Below are 21,271 nucleotides of genomic sequence, written 5' to 3' on the forward strand. Positions count from 1 at the left end.
CTTTTTTTAATAACGCCTCCGAAACTGCGCTTAAAACCAAGCAAGGAAAGCCAGCCTTCCTCAACTTCAAAATCTCTTCGTCAAAGCTTGCTTGTGCCTTATGACAGCACGATTTTTTCAGGGCGGATTCGAGGCACATACTGGCAATCGCATGTTTAACAGTCTTGGAGTGTGTAGACTCATACGGCAACAATTCCTTGCGGCCACGGAGTCGGTACATCCAGCAGGAACCTTCGTCAGTAAGAGTTGTGTCAAGATCTAAAAACTGCAAGCTGTTATCCTTGGCTAGTTCAAAAGTAAAATCTAAGCATTTGCCTTGCTGTTAAAATCAGATAAAATGACCTGCACAGTATGCGAGTAAGTCATGGGAGATCATTCCGTCAGTAAAATTTAAAAAATCGTTAACATACCTAAAAACCTTGAGCACTTTGCCTCCGTCAAACACCTTGGATAGCGCTCTGTCGATGCCCGCAAGGAAAATGTTGCAAAGTACGGGAGCCACGCACGAGCCAATACAAATTCCTTTCTTTTCAATAAACAGTTGCAAGTAGCGCACTGTCCTGTCTTTGTTCCTTCCTAGTGTGCCGCCACAATTGGCACTTCATCTATTGAAAGTATAGAATAGGTTTGATCCTTTGTGATCAGGTTAAGCCTCCGGTATCAATACAAGGTCGCGGTTCCATACCGCAGACCTCACCTGAGAGGTGAAGTACAATCTCTCTCCCGGTTCGATTACACCTAGCTCCAACATCTTTATTTCCGCAGCCACGACCTCACGCTGGCGTGGTGAAACGCGCTACGCCTTCTAACGCACAGGCTCTGATGAAGTTAATTCAATATCATGGACAACTGCGGCCGTCAGTCCCAGCCTGTCCGAAAACCTATCTCTAAACTTGAGTTCCCGCAGCTCCGTCGTCTGATGGAGGTCGAGCTCGGCACGCCTGCTTCTATTGCTGGTGCCAACTCGGGAAAGTCAAGCGGCCTTTCTTCTGGCATGTTAAGGGACATGTTTACGACGGCCTCCCTCTGCCGATAGAGCTTCCGTAAATTGCTATGGCATACTTGGCGAGTCCTTCTCTTACCTGGAACGTTCCTATGTTGTTGGTATCAAATAATTTCTCAACAGTGTCAGCCGGTCCTTCCCACTGTACTTAAATCTTGTTTTTCGGCGACGTACGTATTATCATTACCTGATCTCCGGCCTCGAAGCGTCGCGCCCGAGCCGTTCTGTCGTAGTAAAGCTTCGCGTTACCTTGCACTCCGCGCATTTCTCGTCTTGCCAACTCTTGCGTCGTGTGCAGCCGATCTAATAAATCTAGCACATGTTCAACGACAGATGGATCGTCAGGCCGACCCTCCCAGGCTTCCCGAATAATCCGGAGCGGTGATCGCAGGGAACGAACAAAGACTAGCTCCGCCGGTGAAAAGCCTGTCGACTCATGCGGGGCGGTTCGAAGGGCGAACATAGCTGCTGGCAAGAAGAGTTACCAATCTGTTTCGCACTTACAACACATGGCTCACAACAGATGTTTCGTGACTGAGTGAACCTTTTCTACGGCGTTAAACTGGGGATGGTATACCGAACTATGAATAAGTTTTATACCGCATTTTTTCAGGAATGTCGAGGTTAGGGAGCTCGTGAAGACTATTCCGTGGTCTGACTGAATTTACACTGGGAAACCGACTCGTGCAAAGACGGACAAAAGCGCGTTCAGGATCTCGACCGAGCTTAGCTCTTTTAAGGACACTGCTTCAGGGAGCTTGGTTGCGGGGCACAGTGCCGTAAGAATGTGACGGTAACCTGTCTGAGTTGCGAGTAGAGGTCCTACCGTATCTATTACAAGTCTGCGAAACGGTTCCACAATTAGCTGAACAAATTTCATGGGGGCTTTAGCCTTGTCTCCAAGCTTGTCAATGCGTCGGCACGTGTCGCAGTTTTATACGAATGCTTCTGTTTCCCGAAAGCACCCGGGCCAGTAGAATTCCTGCAACAAGCGGTCCTGTTGTTTTTCAAATGCCAAGGTGTCGGGACCAAAGGCCCCCGTGGACCAAGTGCAGCAGATCCTGGGGGTAACGCTGTGGCACTACTAGTTGATCAAACTGGACTCCTTTTCTTTCGCAATACCTTGGATAGAGAACGCCTGCCCTCTTTTGGAACATTTCAAAACTAAATTAATGTTTAACCGTCCCGGTAGAGAACAGCAGTTTACGATAGGTAGCGAGGCACTGGAAGTAGTAAGGGAATACATCTACTTAGGGCAGGTAGTGACCGCGGATCCGGATCATGAGACTGAAATAATCAGAAGAATAAGAATGGGCTGCGGTGCGTTTGGCAGGAATTCTCAGATCATGAACAGCAGGTTGCCGTTATCTCTCAAGAGAAGTGTATAACAGCTGTGTCTTACCAGTACTCACGTACGGGGCAGAAACCTGGAGGCTTACGAAAAGGGTTCTTCTTAAATTGAGGACGACGCAACGAGCTATGGAAAGAAGAATGATGGGTGTAACGTTAAGGGATAAGAAAAGAGCAGATTGGGTGAAAGAACAAACGCGAGTTAATGGCATCTTAGTTGAAATCAAGAAACCACCGGAAACCACCTGAGACACCCATAAGAATCTGGAATCTACCCTGCGCTTTCGGATTAGGCATGGTTTTTCGATAATCCTATTTGCACTAGGCGATTCACGCCAATCGGAACAATCGGATACTATAATTTCTATTTGTGTCTTAAGATAACCCGATACATTCGCAAATTTTGTATTATATAGCTATATAATGTAGCAGCAAGCGCGTATGCACGAAAATGTTTCCTTCGAAATTTAACTACGGCCAACCTTGTTTCATGTGAATGAAATGTATGTTAGTATCTCAAATTTTTGTCTTTCTTGCTGAAAGTATGATATTTTCATTCCGGAACAATTTGTTGGGGTTGCATTAGCTGCTAACATGAAAGATCTTTATACGCTGCGCTGTAAGCGGTTTTTGCTTGTCGCTTTTGTAATTCATGGGAGTCGCTGCTCTGTTTGCCGACCAGCTAGCGGGTCGCCATGTAATTACAAGGACGTCAAGAAGAAGCCTATGCACGATGGCGCAAATACTGCTGTGGAGTTTTACCTTATCCGTAAACGCATTACCGTTTATGCATTTTTTTGGCACCGACGCAACTAAATACAAAACAAAAAAATCAAGAAAACAAAAGGTCGGCCGCGCGTAGACGTTCGCGCGCTTGTTTTTGTCGAGACGTCGCGAGCACCACCACGTGACTCTGCTCCACCAATAGGGACGCGCAGATCTCATCTTCCGCCCTCGCTGGAGGGCTCTGGCGGAAAGATAAAAGAATGTCGCTGCCTTGTCGCTGGTTTAATGGCAGCAGTATCGGCTTGAGAAGCGGAGATCAGCCAACGTTTATAGTTTCGCACGGTGATTTTGCGATAGCAATATCTGTATCTTAAATACACGATACATCCTTTCGTGTATCGGAAATACAGACACTGACATACGTCTTGCCAGACGTATCATGATACATGTACAAGGTACACAAAGAGTATCTAAGGTGGTATCTAAGATACATCTATCTTCAGTACTGCTCAACACTAGGCTCAGGTTATCTTCACGCAGTGGAGAATTATATATTTACTCGATCTTATTCCTCCCCTCTACATGTATAGAGTTCATGGACTTACGTCTCAAATTTCTGACTGAAAACCGACAGATTTTTCGTCTTGGTGAAAACCGATGGGGATAGTGTTAGACTGCCGACTAGGGCGGATTCACAGAGCGGCTCAAATCTTTTATCCGCCGAATGGATGCTCGCATGCGGGAATGCACAGAAGTATCACGGGAGGGATTATCGACGTCGCTTATGGCGAACTTTCCCCCTCGAGTAGCACGGTGATGTCGCCTGCCGCCGCCGACATGTGTCATGCAGCCCTGCTGACGACCTATGCTTCTACATCTCCCTTTGTGTTAAGTTTCTGTCCCACTATGCATATATTTTTCCGTGTGCCAAATAAAACATAAGGCTTTCAGTCGGCGCTTGACGTCTTCTCTCACGTCCTTCCATGGCTTTTGCGCTGTTTACAAGCATGCTCCACAAAAGCCTCTCTCAAGTGTTGGGGATCGTTTATACCGACGCTCCCCACGCGTTCGCTCGTCAACGGCCGGTGCGCGTCGCCACACCATCCAACGAAGGCGCGACAGTGTCGTCGCGTCGTGCGCGGCTCTTGGAGCTTGGACGTGTAACGCTCACTCGAGTTAAACTTACCAACTACCGCGGTGGCGTGGGTGCCTCCTCAGGGAGGTATGACCGCATGTTCCACGAGAGCAGTGGATCTTGAGGTACCATCGAAAGTGCGCCAAGGTGAATTCAGCGCGATTTGTGTTATTCAGGGCAGAACTTATAAGCGACTGAGGTTGACTAGTCACTTCGAGGGCGTCAAACGAAAAGTGATAGACACCTGTGGCGGCATTATCTGTGGATAACTTTCGGGGACACTTCCGCGTTTGCGTGACGTGGTTTGTGGCGTAACGCCTCAGTGGAGCGAAAGGCGCTGGCGTAGCCAATCAGCGTCCACTGAAAGTGATATCCACGAAGGTAATTGACCGGGAATACCGCTCCTGTATACGTAAACGATAGTTTTGCTATAAGAAATAAAGTGAATAAACGTCAAATGTTTCGGAAGTTGCGGTTGCTTGCGAATTGTTTTTTCTCCCCACGAGTCATTTTCCAAACTGCATATCCGACATTTGAAAGAAAACACAACAGAAATGAATTTCCTGGATTAACTATTAATAAATAAATGAATAAATAAATAAATAAATAAATAAATAAATAAATAAATAAATAAAACATGTTCAAGTTTATTGTTGTTCATTACACGTAGATATAAGGGGATACATATTTTATGGAGCATCAGGAGGTCCGAAAGTAAAAATCGTCAGGGGGACCTCCTCTTATTAGTGCATACATATGAGTATTAGTGCAGCAAACGGTAATGGCACGAACATGAAATGACTAAAAAAATAAGAACTCAATAACTGGTCCAAATGTCGATGAGAATAATAAATTACCGTTATACGAGCAATATAACAATACTGAGAGAACAGATGATGATGATGATGACCTTGATGTGTTTGGCGCATACCCACTCACGAGGATTGGCCAGGAGTCGGGAAGACTTTACATGTGTGTTCAGGTAATAAATCTATAAATTTATAATTTTGATGAATAAATTAAAGCGAGGAAAGTTGAAAACGATTCAGTAGACAGTAATTCAATAAAAAAGTATATATAATATAAACGAGGCAATAAAGGAGGAATGAAATTAATAATGCGGTCAACAATGAAATCGGTTTGATTCAATAATGAATTTTTCTAAGGCGATGCACACATTCCTGTGTGAGCGCCCAAGCACAGACGCTCCGAAAGACACCAGTACCGGAGTGTTCAATGGCAGGCCGAGCTTTCGCACTGTAATTTCCAATGTCATTTTTCTCAGGGAGGAAAAACGCCGGCATTCCAGTAAGTAGTGTTCAATCGTTTCTAATGAGTTGCAAAAATGGCACAAGGGGGAAATTGCCAGACCAGATCGGTGCATGTGCAAATTTAGGGGTGGGCCTCGACAACGCAGTCTCGTAAATGTCACTGCCGTCTGTCTGGTGTTTCAAGATTTCCTGCTCCAAGGGAATTGTAAGTGGTGTTGTTCCGAGAATGATGTTAGATTTGATATTGACGCCAAAGCATGTATCTTCTAAACCTGACAGACGTGATAAAACCCGTCGTTGGAAGAAAGGTAAGCACAGGGCTGCTGATAGAAGCATTGTCCAAGCTGTCTGCCGCTTCATTCATAAATATGCCTTCGTGCCCAGGTACCCATATTAATCGTAAACTCCGCAAATGCTTTGGAGCCAGTGAGTACAATGTTTTTAATATATGCGACTCGCCGGGAGCAGTAAGTGAGGTATACAGCGATAAAGAGTCTGTGATTATTACCGCGGCTGTCCTGGAAGCTTGTCGCGTACGAAAAGCTAGAACAGCTAGGAATTCCGCTAGGAATATTGGAGTGAAGTCGGGAAGCCGAATAAAAAAAAAAGACCATATGTTACATGTGGGATACAGAATTTGCAGTAAAGGAAAGCACAGTACACATCCTGCAAATATACATATATATACTGTGTATACAGCCTTTATGTGCAGTGATAACAGAGGATATAGAAACAAAAAAAAATGAAAGAGAATGAAGAGACTGGAACACTAAATTAATTTGGTTGAACGCTGAAGAACCGGGGTGTTTCTTCCAGTGCTCGTTCGTAGACGTTTCGCTAGAATGTTTCTCGGTCTTCGACTAACGTTCTACACAGACAGTACACACCTACCTGGCTCGATCGAAACATGCATCGCAGGTGGCCGCGTCGCTGTCCAAGGGCCAGGCCCGCATCGCCACCAAACCAGGCAAACAGTTCAACAGGAAGCTGGCCGAGTCCTCTTTCCGCAGCCTGGTCAAGACTCACGACAAGTACGGGTGGGTGACGCCCCCGCTGGCCGACGGCTGAGCTGGAAGCAGAGCGCCTCAGCCCGGAGCTCGCCCGTGCACGGGTTTGCAGGTGGGCGCTCTTACTAACCCCTGCCTTTCGTGCCTTTATTTGCAACGAGCAGCTTTTAGGGATCAGTGCACCGTTTTAGGTCTATCCGCAAGTGCGTGGATGCTCGCGTACCTGGTATGTCTATGGGTCCGTTCACACTTGCGAGTCGCAGAGGTCGTGCGACCGTTCTGGTTGCAAAGCGACAGTCGCAAAGGGCCGCACTGGTCGAAAAGCGACGGTCGCAGGCCGGTCGCACGCTGCTCGATTTTCCAGCCTTGCGACTGCGAGTCGCAAACCGCTAAGCCAATCACGGATGCCCCGAAAGTAGCGCGCGAGACTTTCTGCATCCGGTTGTCATTGCCGCCGGCAAAAAACGAAACTGGCTCGAAGATGAAAAACATGAAGTACTCCACCGAGGTGCTCCTGAATGCGGTGAAGGAGTACCCATTTCTGTACGGCAAGAGACATGCGGATTTCAAGACCAGATCGAAGAAAGACCTTGCATGGCTGGAGATTGCGAAGATATTCGGCTTATCTCTGAGTACCACGCACTTTTGAGAAATTAATTTTTAGCGACTGCAAGAGCAGGACTTGTATGGTGCAAGAAGCAACATTTTTCAGGTAATTTCATTGCTCGGAATTACTTTTAGAGCAAGCGCTTTATTGTTTTACTCTCTGTAATATTCCTCGTCGTGCGCTCGTAGATCTGCAAGTAGACGGCTAGCATGCCAGGCCACTTCCCGCGAACAGAGGCACTGGCGGACCCACCACCGCCTTCTCTGCCTACGTGCTTGAAGTGCCTGTACGGCTGTGGTGCTCATCAAAACCGCCACGACGTCCTCATCTTCACTCAGGTCGTCGTGGTACATCGCCAACAGCGAGGGACTATAGAGCACACCGAGCTCGGATGCGGGAGACGCGGTCACAGTATACGAAACGCCCGCAAGCGCGCGAACGGCGTCCTTCCCAAAAGTTCTCGCTTCGAACGAGTAGGCGACCCGCAAGTCGCTGAGGTGACCCTTGCAAGGGTGAACGTCGGTGTTGTCGAGCCGCTCGCAGGTGACTGATGGTCACACGTCCTCTGCTACTCGCAAGTGTGAATGCGCCCTATACCTTCGGAATCCGCTTCGCCCATTACGCATATCAGTGTAACATGATGAGCACCTGCTGCCAACGAAATTTTGACATTATTTTTCGAGCTTCAAGCTTAATATAAGCATTGATAGCAATACTTTAACAGGATGGCTGATCAGAAATGCTGGTTATTATAGCATACTGGAGCAGATCAATCTGAAGAAAATGTTGCGATAACGTTCTCATTTCGCTTTTTTTTTTTCACCATTTCCCTGTCTGTCCTTTCAGGTGGATGACGATGGGTGCTACTCAGACATTGCCAACGAGGAGCTGTTTGCTGTATCGTTTTTTTTTCTCTCTTTTTTTTTTCGTCCAGTGATCCCCGGCTACGCATCAGTGGTACCGCGTCTTCATTTTGCATTGTTCAAAAAAAGGAAGTGTCTCTGTGCCACCTTTCTTTGTGCGAACTCCCGTTTCTTTTCTCGTATTCCCGCGAGCTTATCACCGGCGTGTTCTAGGCGTAGTCTGCCACCGCCTGTTGGCGGCTGTCTGTCCTGAGTGGTTGCGCGACTGCCCTCTGGGCGGTTGTAGCGAAGACGGTGTAGAAACGTCGCGGCTGCTGCACCTCGGTTTCGCTCAATATTTGTACTATCTCAGCGAAGGCGCTTGCCACCGCGACCAATTTCTCTGCCCCTTGCCTAATCGCCCTACCCCAGGTGTTACACGTAGAAAAGCAGGGACCTTTTTTCTTCGAATGTCAGCCATTGTCCACGTGGTTGTAGCTCTAAGCACATTACTTATTTCAGTACTGCGACTCTGTCGAAATGTATCGTTTAGAACGTATACAGGCAATCCAAGTGAGGGAAGAAAAACGAAAGGACGTCGTCACTGCCGCTTACAAATTACGGCCAACTTGCGGATAGCGACTAGTCCCGACAACCATATATGTACGCGACCCGAAGAGATCCTTGAAGTTGAGTTGTGATTTGAAAACAAGCGAGCGTATTTTAATACCGAGCTGCAACTCCACTGGCAAGCCGTTTGCCAGCCGCCAGAAACTGCGGAGAGCCCCCGGAACGCAATCATTCCAGCTCTGCTTCCGCTTGCTGCATAATGATCCGCTACATGCGAATGTTTACACACGAGACTAGGTAATGTATCGGAGATAATGTTTGAGCGAATCTTTCGGTATGTAGTGAACGAGTGTGTAATGTTCACGTGTTTGTCGGAATTTTGCTCCGTACGTGACCTCGCAATGTGAGAAGTTAGCGACGGAACGTCGGAGGCTGTGATTACGAGCGTGGCTCGCTTCGTTATTTGACCGACACGATGCGCATCTCTGCATGCTCGAAAGGACCGCGCCGGATGTAACAGCGCGAGCACGACATGCATTCGTGGTACGGCTTTATTCGCGCGTGGGCCAGCCTCGACGAGGCTGAATGCGCTGTTCGGGATAGGCACTCGGTGAAAAGAAAAAGGAACACATTGGCGTTCGTATTTGCGCTTGCACGCATGGGCACCCGAACATGCGTTTGTATGTCTTGGCCTGGTCGAAGCCACGCATTCGGAGTTGAGTTGAGGTAAAATCGACGACTCTCGCACAGCGCGGACGAAGCGGATGCAAAGCGCAGGCCCACGCTCTCGTGCGAGTACGCACCTCACACCTCATTGTCTGTAGCCCAGCAGCGCCCTCATTAGCTATCGTCCCGCTATCCTTCGTGGTGCAGTGGCCTGCGAGACCGCCCGTACGACGAGTCTCGGAAGCCATGGTGGCACAGCGGAGCGGCTGTAGCGGAGAGGCTTGCGAGTGGAACACCTAAGGAACGCCAACCTCACTCGCGGGCGGCTGCAATTTTTCCCTTTTGTTTACTCAGCCAGAGACGCTGTTACTCGCTGCTCTCTCACTCGTCGCGTGCAAGAGTACCCACGCAGTGACGCACCGTCGTCTGTGTGCTGAGAGGTATTATTGACAGAAAAGCAAATACTCACCACGTAGAAGACTTGTTCTGCTGTACCGTGTAAATACTGAGAGAATGAATGACGTATTGAAGTGTCTCACTATCGAGTGCTTGAATAAAGGAAATTTGTTGAACGAGTCGCAGTGCTTTTTACCGCAGGTACCTGGCGCACGTCGAACGTCTCCTCTTGGCATGGATTTGTTTGCAGAGAGACGTTTTCTTTTAACTCAAATACTTCTTTCTTCCTCTAAAATCTCTTCGCGTCTGCTACACGCCTGATGCAACCTTGGTCGCAAAGTTGTTTGGCGTTTGGAGGTAAGCCTTTTTGCCACAAGGGAATTCGGAAAACAAAGACTGTATGGCTCAGCCGTGTAAATCCATTTAGAGGATGCCGACTACAACGAGGACACTCGGCGCTTTGTGCTTGCTTCTGATGAACGCTAAGAACATGAATCCTGTATCTGAGAACTCAACTGAAATGTGTACGCACGAACACACCTGGCTTCCATTCCTCCAAGACATGGGTCTCCAAACTTTCTGGCCAGAGGGCCGGACTGGCGACCAGTGGCGGTGTTGAAGGCCGGACAATAACGAATTAAATATCAGTGAAAATAAATTCGTAAACTTGAGTAACGCTACTTGAAGTAGACTAAAAACATTAATCGAATTAATCAACATGCTTTCTTCAAATAATTTCGTATTTTGAAGGGACACTAAAGGAAAATATTAGGCCGAGTTAGATTGATAGGTGATTCCTTTAAAAGTCTATAATCGTTTTCTGTATGTCAATGTACGACTACGTTGCGTAGGAAGCTGCCACTGAAGGTCCCACTACTGCTCCTCAATTTGAATCGCCTGCGCAAAAACGGACGAATTGACGTAGTCACCACGTGACCTCCCTCTTTGCTACTCCTTGTAAATCGGTGAGTACTGACGTCACATGAGCAGTACTTTCGTCTTAAATGGGTGGTGCCACTGCGATATTTAATTTCGTCATTTTCTCGCTTACAAACGCTCAACTCGCTAAGAATGACTAAATCGTTAATACACAAGCCTAATCTTTAATCTAGTTCGACCAATTTTTCCTTTAGTGACACTTTCATTACACCTAGTTGGGCGAGTTGGTTTAACATGATGGTGATGTAACTGCGCTTAAAAGACTTGGACGATTGGTAAAGACGAGACATACGTAGCGCACAAAGTCATTTCGCGTCACTTTTTTAGTTTCTCCAAAGAAACACGCTCATGAATGTCAAAAACGGACGCCAGAGCTTCGTGCGCTTTTTTCTTATACAACCTTACGGGCAGAACAGTGAAGTATCCTTCTTTGTCTGACGTTGGACACACGAAGAGTTGGTTTTCAAATAAGACGTTGTCTGAGGAATGGGCTGACAAACGGATTCCAGTTCGCACTTGGACACAACGTCTACACCACTGCTGATGCAGCGTTCAGTTTCACTTGAAGAAGTGAGGTTCGAAATTTCTCTCACCATGGGAAAGCAGTTCGGGCTGTTAAGGCTGCTACCAGTTGTTACTGGGACGGGGTTTCGGCGACCTTCAACAGCGTCTGCTTGGAGCTCGAACCAGGTGGTGGTGTGAAAGGGTTCGGCAGGGAAGACGAGGTGATGTAAAAACAATAACATAATTTTAATACATTACGGGTGAGCGATGCGCTCCAAAACAAAAAGATACAAGAGTGTTTTAGTTGAGCGTCTTTACGGTACGCTCCGCCCCGAGCTGCCCCGCTAAGCCACAGCGGAGCGGCGGGCGATTTTCACGTTTTAGTTATACGTTTAGCGTAGCGGAGCGGGCCTTTCGTAGTTGCAGCGCCCCCTGGCTAAATTCAGGGTAATGAAAGAAAATAAAAACACTTTATGGTCACTCTTATACAGTAAAACGTACATATGTATATATATATATAACTTATTTCTCCATGAAGTATCTAGACGTGCGCTTGTAATGCGTTACCGGTCCATTTTATCCAATGGAAAATAAAGCGCCGTCTTGGGGAACGCCACGTGTTAGCCAGCGCGCTTGCTTTCTGCATCCAATCCAATCCGTTCTGACGCCAACGCTAGCCAAAGTGCTGCTCGGCACGCTCCGCTCAGGCAGCTTCTAAGCGGACCGTGTTCCTCGCTCCGCTATCCCGCTTACGGCTAAGCGGACGGCGCATGCGCATTCGCGCTTCCGCTCCGCTTAACTGCTTAGCGGAGCGTAAACACGCTCAATTAAAACACTCTACAGAAACGTTCGGCGTGAGTACTCCGGGATGAAGGCACTGCCGTTGAGCGGTTTAAGTTGTGGAGATGGAACTGCCAGAGTCTAGATGAGCTGGCTTCAAGCGGCCGATCGAAATTGTCTCTTCGCGTCCGCTGCTGACAAGAAGTATGAAAAACTTGGCGTCACGCTTGAGGACTTTCAAGGGACCGTCGTAAGGAGCTTGTAAAGGAGCGCGAGTAGCGTCGCGACGGATAAATACGTGACTGCTATGAAGTAAAGATAGGCTTGTGTAAACATTTCCGCGGTCGTTAGGAAGCGGCAGTGGTATAACAGTGGCCATTGTAATGCGAAGGTGGTCGGCGTAAGATTGTAAATAAGCAGATGACGGTTCCGAGGCGAAGAACTCGCCGGGTACGCGAAGTGTCGTGCCGAAAACGAGTTCTCCTGAGGAACACTGTGCATCTGCTTTCAGAGCTGTGCGAAGACCTAGTAGAACCAAAGGCAGGCGCTCCCTCCATGGAATCAGCACTGAATTAAGGGGGGGGGGGGGGCTAAGGGGGCTGCAGCCCAGGGCCTCACCTCGGACAGTAGGAGAAGGAGGCCCATTTATTCTAACCTGCTTAGTATATGGCACCATGGGCAACGGAACTTCGAGCGACATGTATGAAGCGAGCAAACCAGAACGAGCAGACGGCGCTCCCCGCCTAATGTAACAACATGCGTTTATCCTGATCATTTGGGGAGAGCTTGTCGAGCTGCAAAAACAGGAATCCCCCGCCACCCCTGCGGGGCCCTCTTTCTTACGAAGCTTGGTGCGTTTGATTGGAAGAGTTTTCGTGGTTTCCTGTCAGTCCGTCTGTCCAGTGCTGTCTGGAGAGGATGGGCAAGGGGGAAACACCTAAAACATGTAATGTGGGATGAGGACCTAAATCTCCCTTGCCCCTCGTCACCATCACGCCACCCTCCACCTCTCAAATTTATTTATTTATTTTATTTGAACATACTATCAGCCCTTTACAGGGCCAAGATAGGAATGAGTACAATAACGTATTACATACTGTACACCAACAAACACTAAACACACAGCAGTGCATATGATCAGGTATACACAAACAATATTAAGAACAATTCGTGACACTTAGTGCATCAGCTTGTGGTACTTAGTACAGCACTACAGGGTAACAAAAACTGAAATCACCAGCAAACTAAGTAGAGTATTGTTGAAGTTGGGCCCGAAACTGCTCGCAGTCTCTCGCGCTTACCACTCTCTCCGGCAGTTTATTCCATTCTCTCGAAGTTTGCAAAAAGAAAGAATATTTAAAACAATCCTTAGAAAATCTACCTTCTTTCACGTACTTTGAATGTTTATTCCTTACTACCCGCGACGTTGTCTCGGTTATGTAGCGTTCCTTGTTTACCAGCACCATATGATTCATAATGCTGTAAAAAAGGCTCAGCCTTTTCTGTTTCCTTCGCATTTTAAGCAAAGGAATGTTTGCCTTTTCATAAAGCGGTGACACCGAGTCTTGTCTTCGATATTTGGAAAAAATGAAGCGCAAGGCACGCCGTTGCACACCTTCTAATTTTAGTGCGTTCTTTTGGTCGTAAGGATCCCAGACTTCGCACGCATATTCCATTATAGGACGAACTAGCATTTTGTATACAATAAGCTTGGATTCTGCGGATGCTTGTTTGAAAGTCCGTCGAATAAATCCTAATCTTTGATTTGCCTTGCCTACTATATTGTCAATGTGGGTAGTCCAACTCATATTTGCAGTCAAAGTTACGCCCAAGTACATGTATTCGGTCACTCGAGTTAGTGGGGTACCCGATACGGAGTAGTTGAACTCTAAAGGGGCGTGTTTGTGCGATATTGTCATGCATACAGTTTTATCCAAGTTCAGTGACATTTGCCATTTTCTACACCATTCATGTACTTGATCTAAGTAAGAATTAAGTTTAAATTGGTCAGCTGCGGAGGTTACTTCAGTGAAAATAACGCAATCATCTGCAAATAATTTGACTTGAATCGATGGGTCTGCTATCAGGTCATTGATAAATATTAGGAATAGCAGGGGTCCCAGCACAGAGCCCTGCGGCACTCCGGAGACGACCTCACATATTGTAGACTGGCTTTCTTTAACACTAACGAACTGTCGGTGATTCATTAGAAAAGCTTCGATCCATTGGACGACTTTGCAGTTACCTAACACGACTCTTAACTTCAATAATAATTTCGTGTGACTAACCGTATCGAATGCCTTTCTAAAGTCTAGATAAATGATATCTACTTGGCCTCTTCGATCTAGCACTTCACAGATGAAATGCACTATTTCCACAAGTTGGGTCACTGTCGAGAGGCCGCTACGAAAACCATGCTGAGACTCACTGAAGAAATTTTTGCTCGTCAGAAATTCTGTGATGTGTTTGGAGACAACGTGTTCAAGAATCTTACATGGTGTTGAAGTTAGTGCAATAGGTCTGTAGTTGGAAACACATTTAAGGTCTCCGCCTTTTGGTATTGGGATTATTTTACTTAATTTCCAATCGTCAGGTAGGGCCCCCGACGACAGTGATTTTTGAATGATAACTAAGAGGTATTTGGCCATCCACTCCGCATACCTCTTTAAAAATGCATTAGGAATTTCGTCAGGTCCAGATGATTTACATTGTTTTAGATTGAGCAATAGTTTAAATATACCTCGCTCGGAAAGCTGGAGTTCGCCTAGAGGAAGGAAGCAACGAGAAACACGAAAGTCGTCTACTTCGCCATTGTCTGTAGTAAAGACACTGGAGAAGAAGCTGTTAAGCTCCTTTGCAATATATTCTTCATTAGTAATAAAGCCTTGAGTCGTACACAACTCAGAGATTGCCTTTTTATCTTTTGAAAAGTGCCTCCAGAACTTCTGGGGTGAGTCTTTAAGGAACTTTGGCATTGTAACATTAAAATACTTCTGTTTGGACTCTCTTATCTTGTCCTTCAACTCTTTTTTGAGCGCAATAATCTGTTCTAACAGATCTAGATCGGGAACACGTTTGTACCTTGCTCTGCATCGTTGTATCCTCCTTTTCACATGGATAATTTCGCGTGATATCCAGGGGTTATGCACACGTTTCTTTTTTACCCTCAAGGGCACAAACTGGGCTATGCATTTGTGTACAAGGGCTTTAAACCTTAGCCAAACTTTATTTATATCCGTATTTTGTTGGAGACAAAGCTCCTTAAACCGTTCAAAAGAAATGTCCAATTCGTCAAGTATAGCCGTATCATCGGCCATATTGTATTCCCTGTAAGTCGAAACACGTCTGGATATATTTCCATTTTGCTGCAACGTCAGTGTTAAGCCAACGACGAAATGATCAGAAATTCCAGAAAAAATCTCAACTTTGTGTGGCCGGAGGAACAACTTTTCACTCAGAAATATAAGGTCAAGGACAGATTTGCTGGCTTGCTGTACACGAGTGTATTCATTGACAACTTGGTGAAGACTGTGCGAAAAACACATTTCGATTAGTGCGGTGGCAGACTCGCATTCCCTACTTCCCGGCAACATGCTGTCCCACAATACTCCAGGAACATTAAAATCACCTGCTACAATAACGTTCTTGTTTTGTACACGCAGGCAATGCATGAAATCATTCAGTCGCTCGATAGCTGCTGCACTTGTCCCAGGTGGGCGATACACTGCGCCGATTACAACTTCGGTTACCCCCCAATAAATTTTACACCACGCTGTTTCTATATCTAAAGGATACTCAAATACTGTATAATGCAGTCTGCTATCAATGAAAATCGCCACACCCCCACCTCGGCTGCTACGGTCGTTCCTTATCACTTTGTACCCCGGCGGACAGATTTCGTGATCATAAACTTCAGAGTAGAGCCATGTTTCCGTCACTATCACTAGAGAGAGAGAGAGAATCAACTTTTGAACTGAGCGCTTAGTGACGGTTGGTGCGCGCTGGCACCAGATGGGGTGGAACCTTATTCTCAGGTCCCATATGCGTCCAGCAGTTCCTGGCCCCTAGCCGCCAGCGCGAGCTGGGTCGGTAGGTCGGGGCTGGACAACAAGGTCTCCCATCGCTCGGGGGGGTTGGGGCTGGGGAGGGTGGGGGGTAGGGATGGTGGGGGGTTCTTGAGCTTAGTGCACTCTGCAATGATGTGTGCTAGAGTGCCTTTTGACCGTCTGCAAAAAGGGCATAAAGTGTCATAAAGTGTCATAAAGTGTCACTATCACTACATCCGGCTCGTGCTCGGTCAAAACATACTCCAGTTCAACGCTTTTGTTTAAGAGGCTACGGGCGTTAATATTGAGCAAATGAAGCCTGCGCGTCTGGTGACGTCAGTCAGATGCTATCGCTCTAGTTGCAGTTCCGCCGCTGTCCTTCTCATAGGAAGGATGTGCTGCAGTATCCAACAGTGCCTCCTATTCGACTTTTCTTTACCGTGATGGTAACTTGGGCGGGGGAGGATGAGTCCGATAGCAGATGATGATGAGTCTGATGGCAGAGTCTAGGCAGGAAAGGAAAGAAGACGTCACACGTGCTTTTTTCCGCGTGCCCTGGGGCATGGAATGTTCACTGTTCGGGCTAGGGTTGTGAAAGAGTGAAGGGGGAAGTTGGAGAGCTGGACACAAAAGCCTGTCTCCAGGGCCCATTCCTGCCTAGTGGCTGCGCACCCTCGCGCGCGCTCGACGGAAAAAGTAGGTCAGACTAGCCGCCGAACTTTCGAGAAAGAAGTAGAAAAAGATGACTCAGAGGCGACGGAGGGCGCGTAACTTCGCCCGCGCTAGGAGTCGCCCTCTCCCCTTAGTTCTCGCGCTCGGAGTGGACGGGGCGAAAGAAAAATCGAGAACCTCCCAGAACAGACGATTGCTCCTATCCAATAGGAAGACGAGACCGGAAAGGGAGAAGGAGTGAGTTTGTACGGAGAAGGAGGGAATTTGTACAAGGAACTTTACGCGTATGTGAACGCCTGCTTTGGCGCTAGTAACAGACAGACGCGACGCGCGTCCATAAAAGGAAGTTGATCGCGGGCCACGATTCAGCCCCGAACCGCCGGTTAAGCTTGCATAAGCCCGCCTGCAGAGGAGCTCCCGGGGGACGCACCACTCTCGGCCAGCCACGGACCATCCAGGCAGCGTGCGCCAGTCATCAGGGCGGCCACCGTTGGACATTTGCGGTCGCGTCGGACTGATGAAGTGGCCGGTGAACAATTAGCATCCATTCATGCGAAAATGCTCGGTCGGAAGCATCAAAGTGGTGCGTCTAAACGAAAGGCGAAGTTAGAAAGAGAAGAGCGTGGAAAGAAGCTACCAAAGATGACAAAGTACCTACTGAATGCAGCTTCCGCGGAGCAGTATGATCGCTCTATCCAGAGTCCGTGTCAAAATCCCAGTAGTACCGACTGTGCTTCTGTGGAGTACTTGCCAACTCCATCACCACGGTTTCCTGGCAACAAGCAAGGTTTGACTCATCTTGGTTGTCTGGATCCTGTGAAAACGGTGCCTACCTCGGTCGTCGATATTTCTGAGCAACCGACGCTAACCGAGCCCTGTCCTTTTCCTGAGTCAGCAATGTGTATGCTACTCGGCCAGGCCCCTGCCACAGAGCTCCAGGTTCCCGGTCCGCCACGCCCGATTTCTACTACTGCTGATCAACAGGTGCCAAACCTCCCCGATGAGCCTCCTTCTACTGACGAGCACCAAGAAACAACACTCCAAGAACCGACTCACTTGTTTCCTGTTAGTTTGGCTTCAAATAATCATGTTCCCACCCACAAAGTGTGCCTCGAGGGGACGAATGAGACGGCTTCTCGTTGCGGCAAGAGAAGTACAGGCACCCCCGCAGCAAGAGGTACGTTGTGAGATTCTCCGAAGTGACCCTGCTAAGTGGCCGGACGTTATTACTGACAGCTTTCGGAGTGTATGTCTTGAGAAACGGCCATTGCATTTTCGAAATCGGGCAGAAATTTTTCCGTATTCCGAAAGGCAATACAAAACTCAGAAACGCTATATGTCACCTCATCTTTTCATGCGAAAGGCTGTAAATGGGGAGGCGTACGAGCGACACTGGTTAATGTACTCGGAGTCCAAAGGTTCCGTTTACTGTTTCATATGCAAACTATTTTCAATTTCTAGCAACCCCAGTGCTTTCACCACGCACGGCTTTTCTGGTTGGAAAAGAGCAGAAGAAAACATTTGCGCACATGAAAATAGCGTCGAGCACCGGAACTACGTGGCAGCATGGCTCGCCCGCTCTAACTCCAGCAGCACAATTGACAAGGAGCTGGTTAAGCATCTTGTCACTGAGACCGCTTACTGGACAGAGGTGTTGAAGCGCGTAGTCGTTGTAGTTAAGCTTCTAGCTGAGCGCAACCTAGCGTTTAGGGGCAGTGAGGAGATTTTTGGTTCACCGAGAAATGGCAATTATATGGGAGTGCTTGAAGCCATTGCCAAGTTTCATCCCTTTCTAGAGGTGCACGTCAAACGCTACGGGAACAAAGGAAACGGTCACCCATCGTATCTGTCAAAAACCATTTGTGATGAATTAATCGAGCATATGGCAAAGGCTGTCAAGGAACGTCTCGTTGGCGAAGTGAAACGCGCAACATACTTCTTTTTAATTGTTGATTTGACTCCAGACCTTACTCACGTTGATCAGCTGTCAGTTGTTTTACGATACTATTTAAATGTGAAAGTGTACGAACGCTTTCTTAGAGTTGTTCCAATTGAATCGCATACCGGCTTGTATCTTTTCGATACCGTGATATCCCCCTTGACGACCAATGGCATCTCATTTGGTAATTGTAGGGGTCAAGCTTATGATAATGCGAGTAATATGTCAGGAATATACAAAGGACTGCAAGCTCAAATCAAACACCTGAACGAATTGGCAGTCTACGTGCCGTGTGCTGGTCATTCACTGAACTTAGTTGGCGCGTGTAGCGTTGACAGTTGCCTTCAGGCAGTCAAATTTTTCACTGTAATTCAGAGACTGTATGTGTTCTTTGCTGCCTCACAAGAGCGATGGAGGTATCTTTTGGACAGCATGGGCGGAACTGGCCAGCAGCTCGTTTTGAAAAGTCACTCTGAGACCAGGTGGTCAAGACACGCTGAATCATGTAAGGCCATTCTGAAAAATTTCAATGAGGTCTTGTGTTGCCTTGAAGCTATATCAAAGAACGAGGAAGAAAACGGTGACACTAGGAACGAAGCGCACGAAGTTTTGTCAAGAAAATGACAAAACTAGAGACTGCATCCATGGCGATTTTCTGGAGTGAAATCTTGGAGCGCTTTGACAAAACGAGCGTAGCACTTCAGAAACCAGGCCTAGACATTTCAACTGCTGTAGACCTGCTGAGCTCTCTAGAAGACTTTGTTAATTCTTTGCGACCTCTCTTTGATACCTTCGAAGAGAGAGCACGCACGCTAAGCACCAATCAATGTTATCAGGATGAGGGCAAACGCATCGTTTTGAGTAAGCACCCGGACGGAAAAGCGATAGGGCGCTACAAGGTAGAAAAAAGTTTATCGTAGAGACCTACACTGTTGTACTTGACAGTCTAGGCTCTGCTTTGCGAGTTAGAAAGGCTGCCTACACTGAACTCTGCGAAAGGTTCGGATTCTTAAAATTGCTGACAGAAGTTGGGAGCGAGGCCTCTCTGGCACAGCAGGCTGAGAAGTTGGTGAAAACCTGCAAAAATGATTTGGAGCCAACATTTTCCGCTGAAATCGTTCAGTTTGCGAACTTTCTGCACAACTCTGTGTACCAGGACATGAGTCCCCTGGGAATAATGAAGTTGCTGCACGAAAGAAAGCTTATTGATGTGTTTCCGAACCTTTTTATTGCTTTGTGAATGTACTTAAGCATACCCGTGGCAAACTGTGAGACCGAACGATCGTTTTCCAAGTTGTCGCTGATAAAAAGTCGCCTTCGTTCGAGCCTCCTTGACGACAAGGTGAACTCGCTTGCTATCATGTTCATTGAAAGTGACCTCCTCCGCGATCTATCTTTCGAACAGACTATATCTGATTTCGCCAAAGCGAAGGTGTTAAAGATGCCATTTTAAAAGAGGATTGAAGAAGGGTAAAAAGAAGGACACCGACCACTGAATGAATAACTGGTCGGTGTCCTTCTTTTTACCCTTCTTCATGATGCCTCCCGACCAGACGGGCTTCCGTCAAAACCTCGACTTAAAAGAGGATTGTTTGCGCTATACATGAATAGTTCCAATAAGTTCGTTGTGTCGCCTCCCAGCCTTCCGCGTTGCCAATGAAACGCTGAGCAGTGTAATTCAAGATATGCAAATCTTCGTTGTTCGTCTCTTGTTTGTTCTTCTTGTGATATTTAGTGTGCTTATAACGAACTGTATTTTTGTTGTTTTTGATAGTGCCACGTTTATTTGGTATCGTCATTGCTTGTCTTACCTTTTACAAAATATTTTCAAATAATATTTTGTGATTATAGTTAGTAATTTTCATCTGTATTCTAGTGCATTTTTATGGTGTTAAGTATTGTATATATCTATTGCATATTTATAGAGTAACGTGTATAACGATTACTGAAGTCTGATACTTGAATCTTAATAAAGAATGTTTTGGATACAACCATGCGTCTCCTCAGGGGATTAAACTTAGTGATGCAAACAAAGCCTAGCTTCAGAAGGATCGACATCTGAGCTGTGTTGTCTTCTCTACGTTCTTGTTCGTCTTGAGTGCACTAAACTTTTCCTTAAAGCCTAGCTTTTGCTAAAAACAGAATGTAGATTAATCACAAAGTGAACATATGTGTTGGTGTTTACAACAGCATGCATTTCAAGCAAGTTTTGTTGTTTTCCTTATAAGAATAACAATAATAATAATCCCGTTGATCGCACTTCGTTCTTCTTAATTTGGTGAAATTGAAATGGAACATGGCATATTTCCAGTAGCGTAGCAGGGGAAAGGGGGGTCAGTATAGGGAAAGGGGACCCGCATGCGCATTAGCCCAGGGCCCCCATTTTTCTTAATCCGGCCCCGCATGGAATCGTGGAATTATGGGCATGAAGCGCTGCTTTCAGTTGACATTGGAAGCGTCCTACCATGTCATTGGAACTTGTGTGATAAGCTGTCGTTCGTATGTGCGTTACACCCAAAAGACGGGAGAGCTTGAAAGAGGGACGAGTCAAATTGTCTTCCTCTGTCTGTCGTTATGGTGTGTGGTACGCCGTAACGAGAAATCCAGGTATTTAAGATTGCCTGAGCTACAGACTCTGCATTAACGTGAGATAGTGGCATTGCTTCAGGCCAGTGTGCGAAGCTGTCGATACAAGTGAGTATGTATCGTTGGTTCCAGGACGGTGGTAGCGCACCAACGATATGATGTGAACGTGGCCGAAACGAACGTCTGGTGGTGGAAAATGACCAGGAGCACTGGCACTGTATGCTGTTAGATT

The 21,271-nt window shown here is 46.9% G+C and overlaps 1 protein-coding gene across 1 annotated transcript in view; it reads left to right on the top strand.

The window, feature by feature from the left end:
* Positions 1–9,752, top strand: part of LOC126544031 (uncharacterized) — a 32,380-nt gene extending 22,628 nt beyond the window's left edge. Inside the window, exons 5-6 of the mRNA XM_055061962.2 lie at positions 6,404–6,604; positions 7,946–9,752. Of these exons, the coding sequence (XP_054917937.1) occupies positions 6,404–6,553 (150 nt within the window). The 3' untranslated portion in view covers positions 6,554–6,604; positions 7,946–9,752. The remainder of the gene's footprint in view (positions 1–6,403; positions 6,605–7,945) is intronic.
* The last annotated feature ends 11,519 nt before the right edge of the window (positions 9,753–21,271 follow it).

This window comes from Dermacentor andersoni, chromosome 1, assembly GCF_023375885.2.
Source record: "Dermacentor andersoni chromosome 1, qqDerAnde1_hic_scaffold, whole genome shotgun sequence".
In the NCBI taxonomy this organism is placed as follows: Eukaryota; Metazoa; Arthropoda; class Arachnida; order Ixodida; family Ixodidae; genus Dermacentor; species Dermacentor andersoni.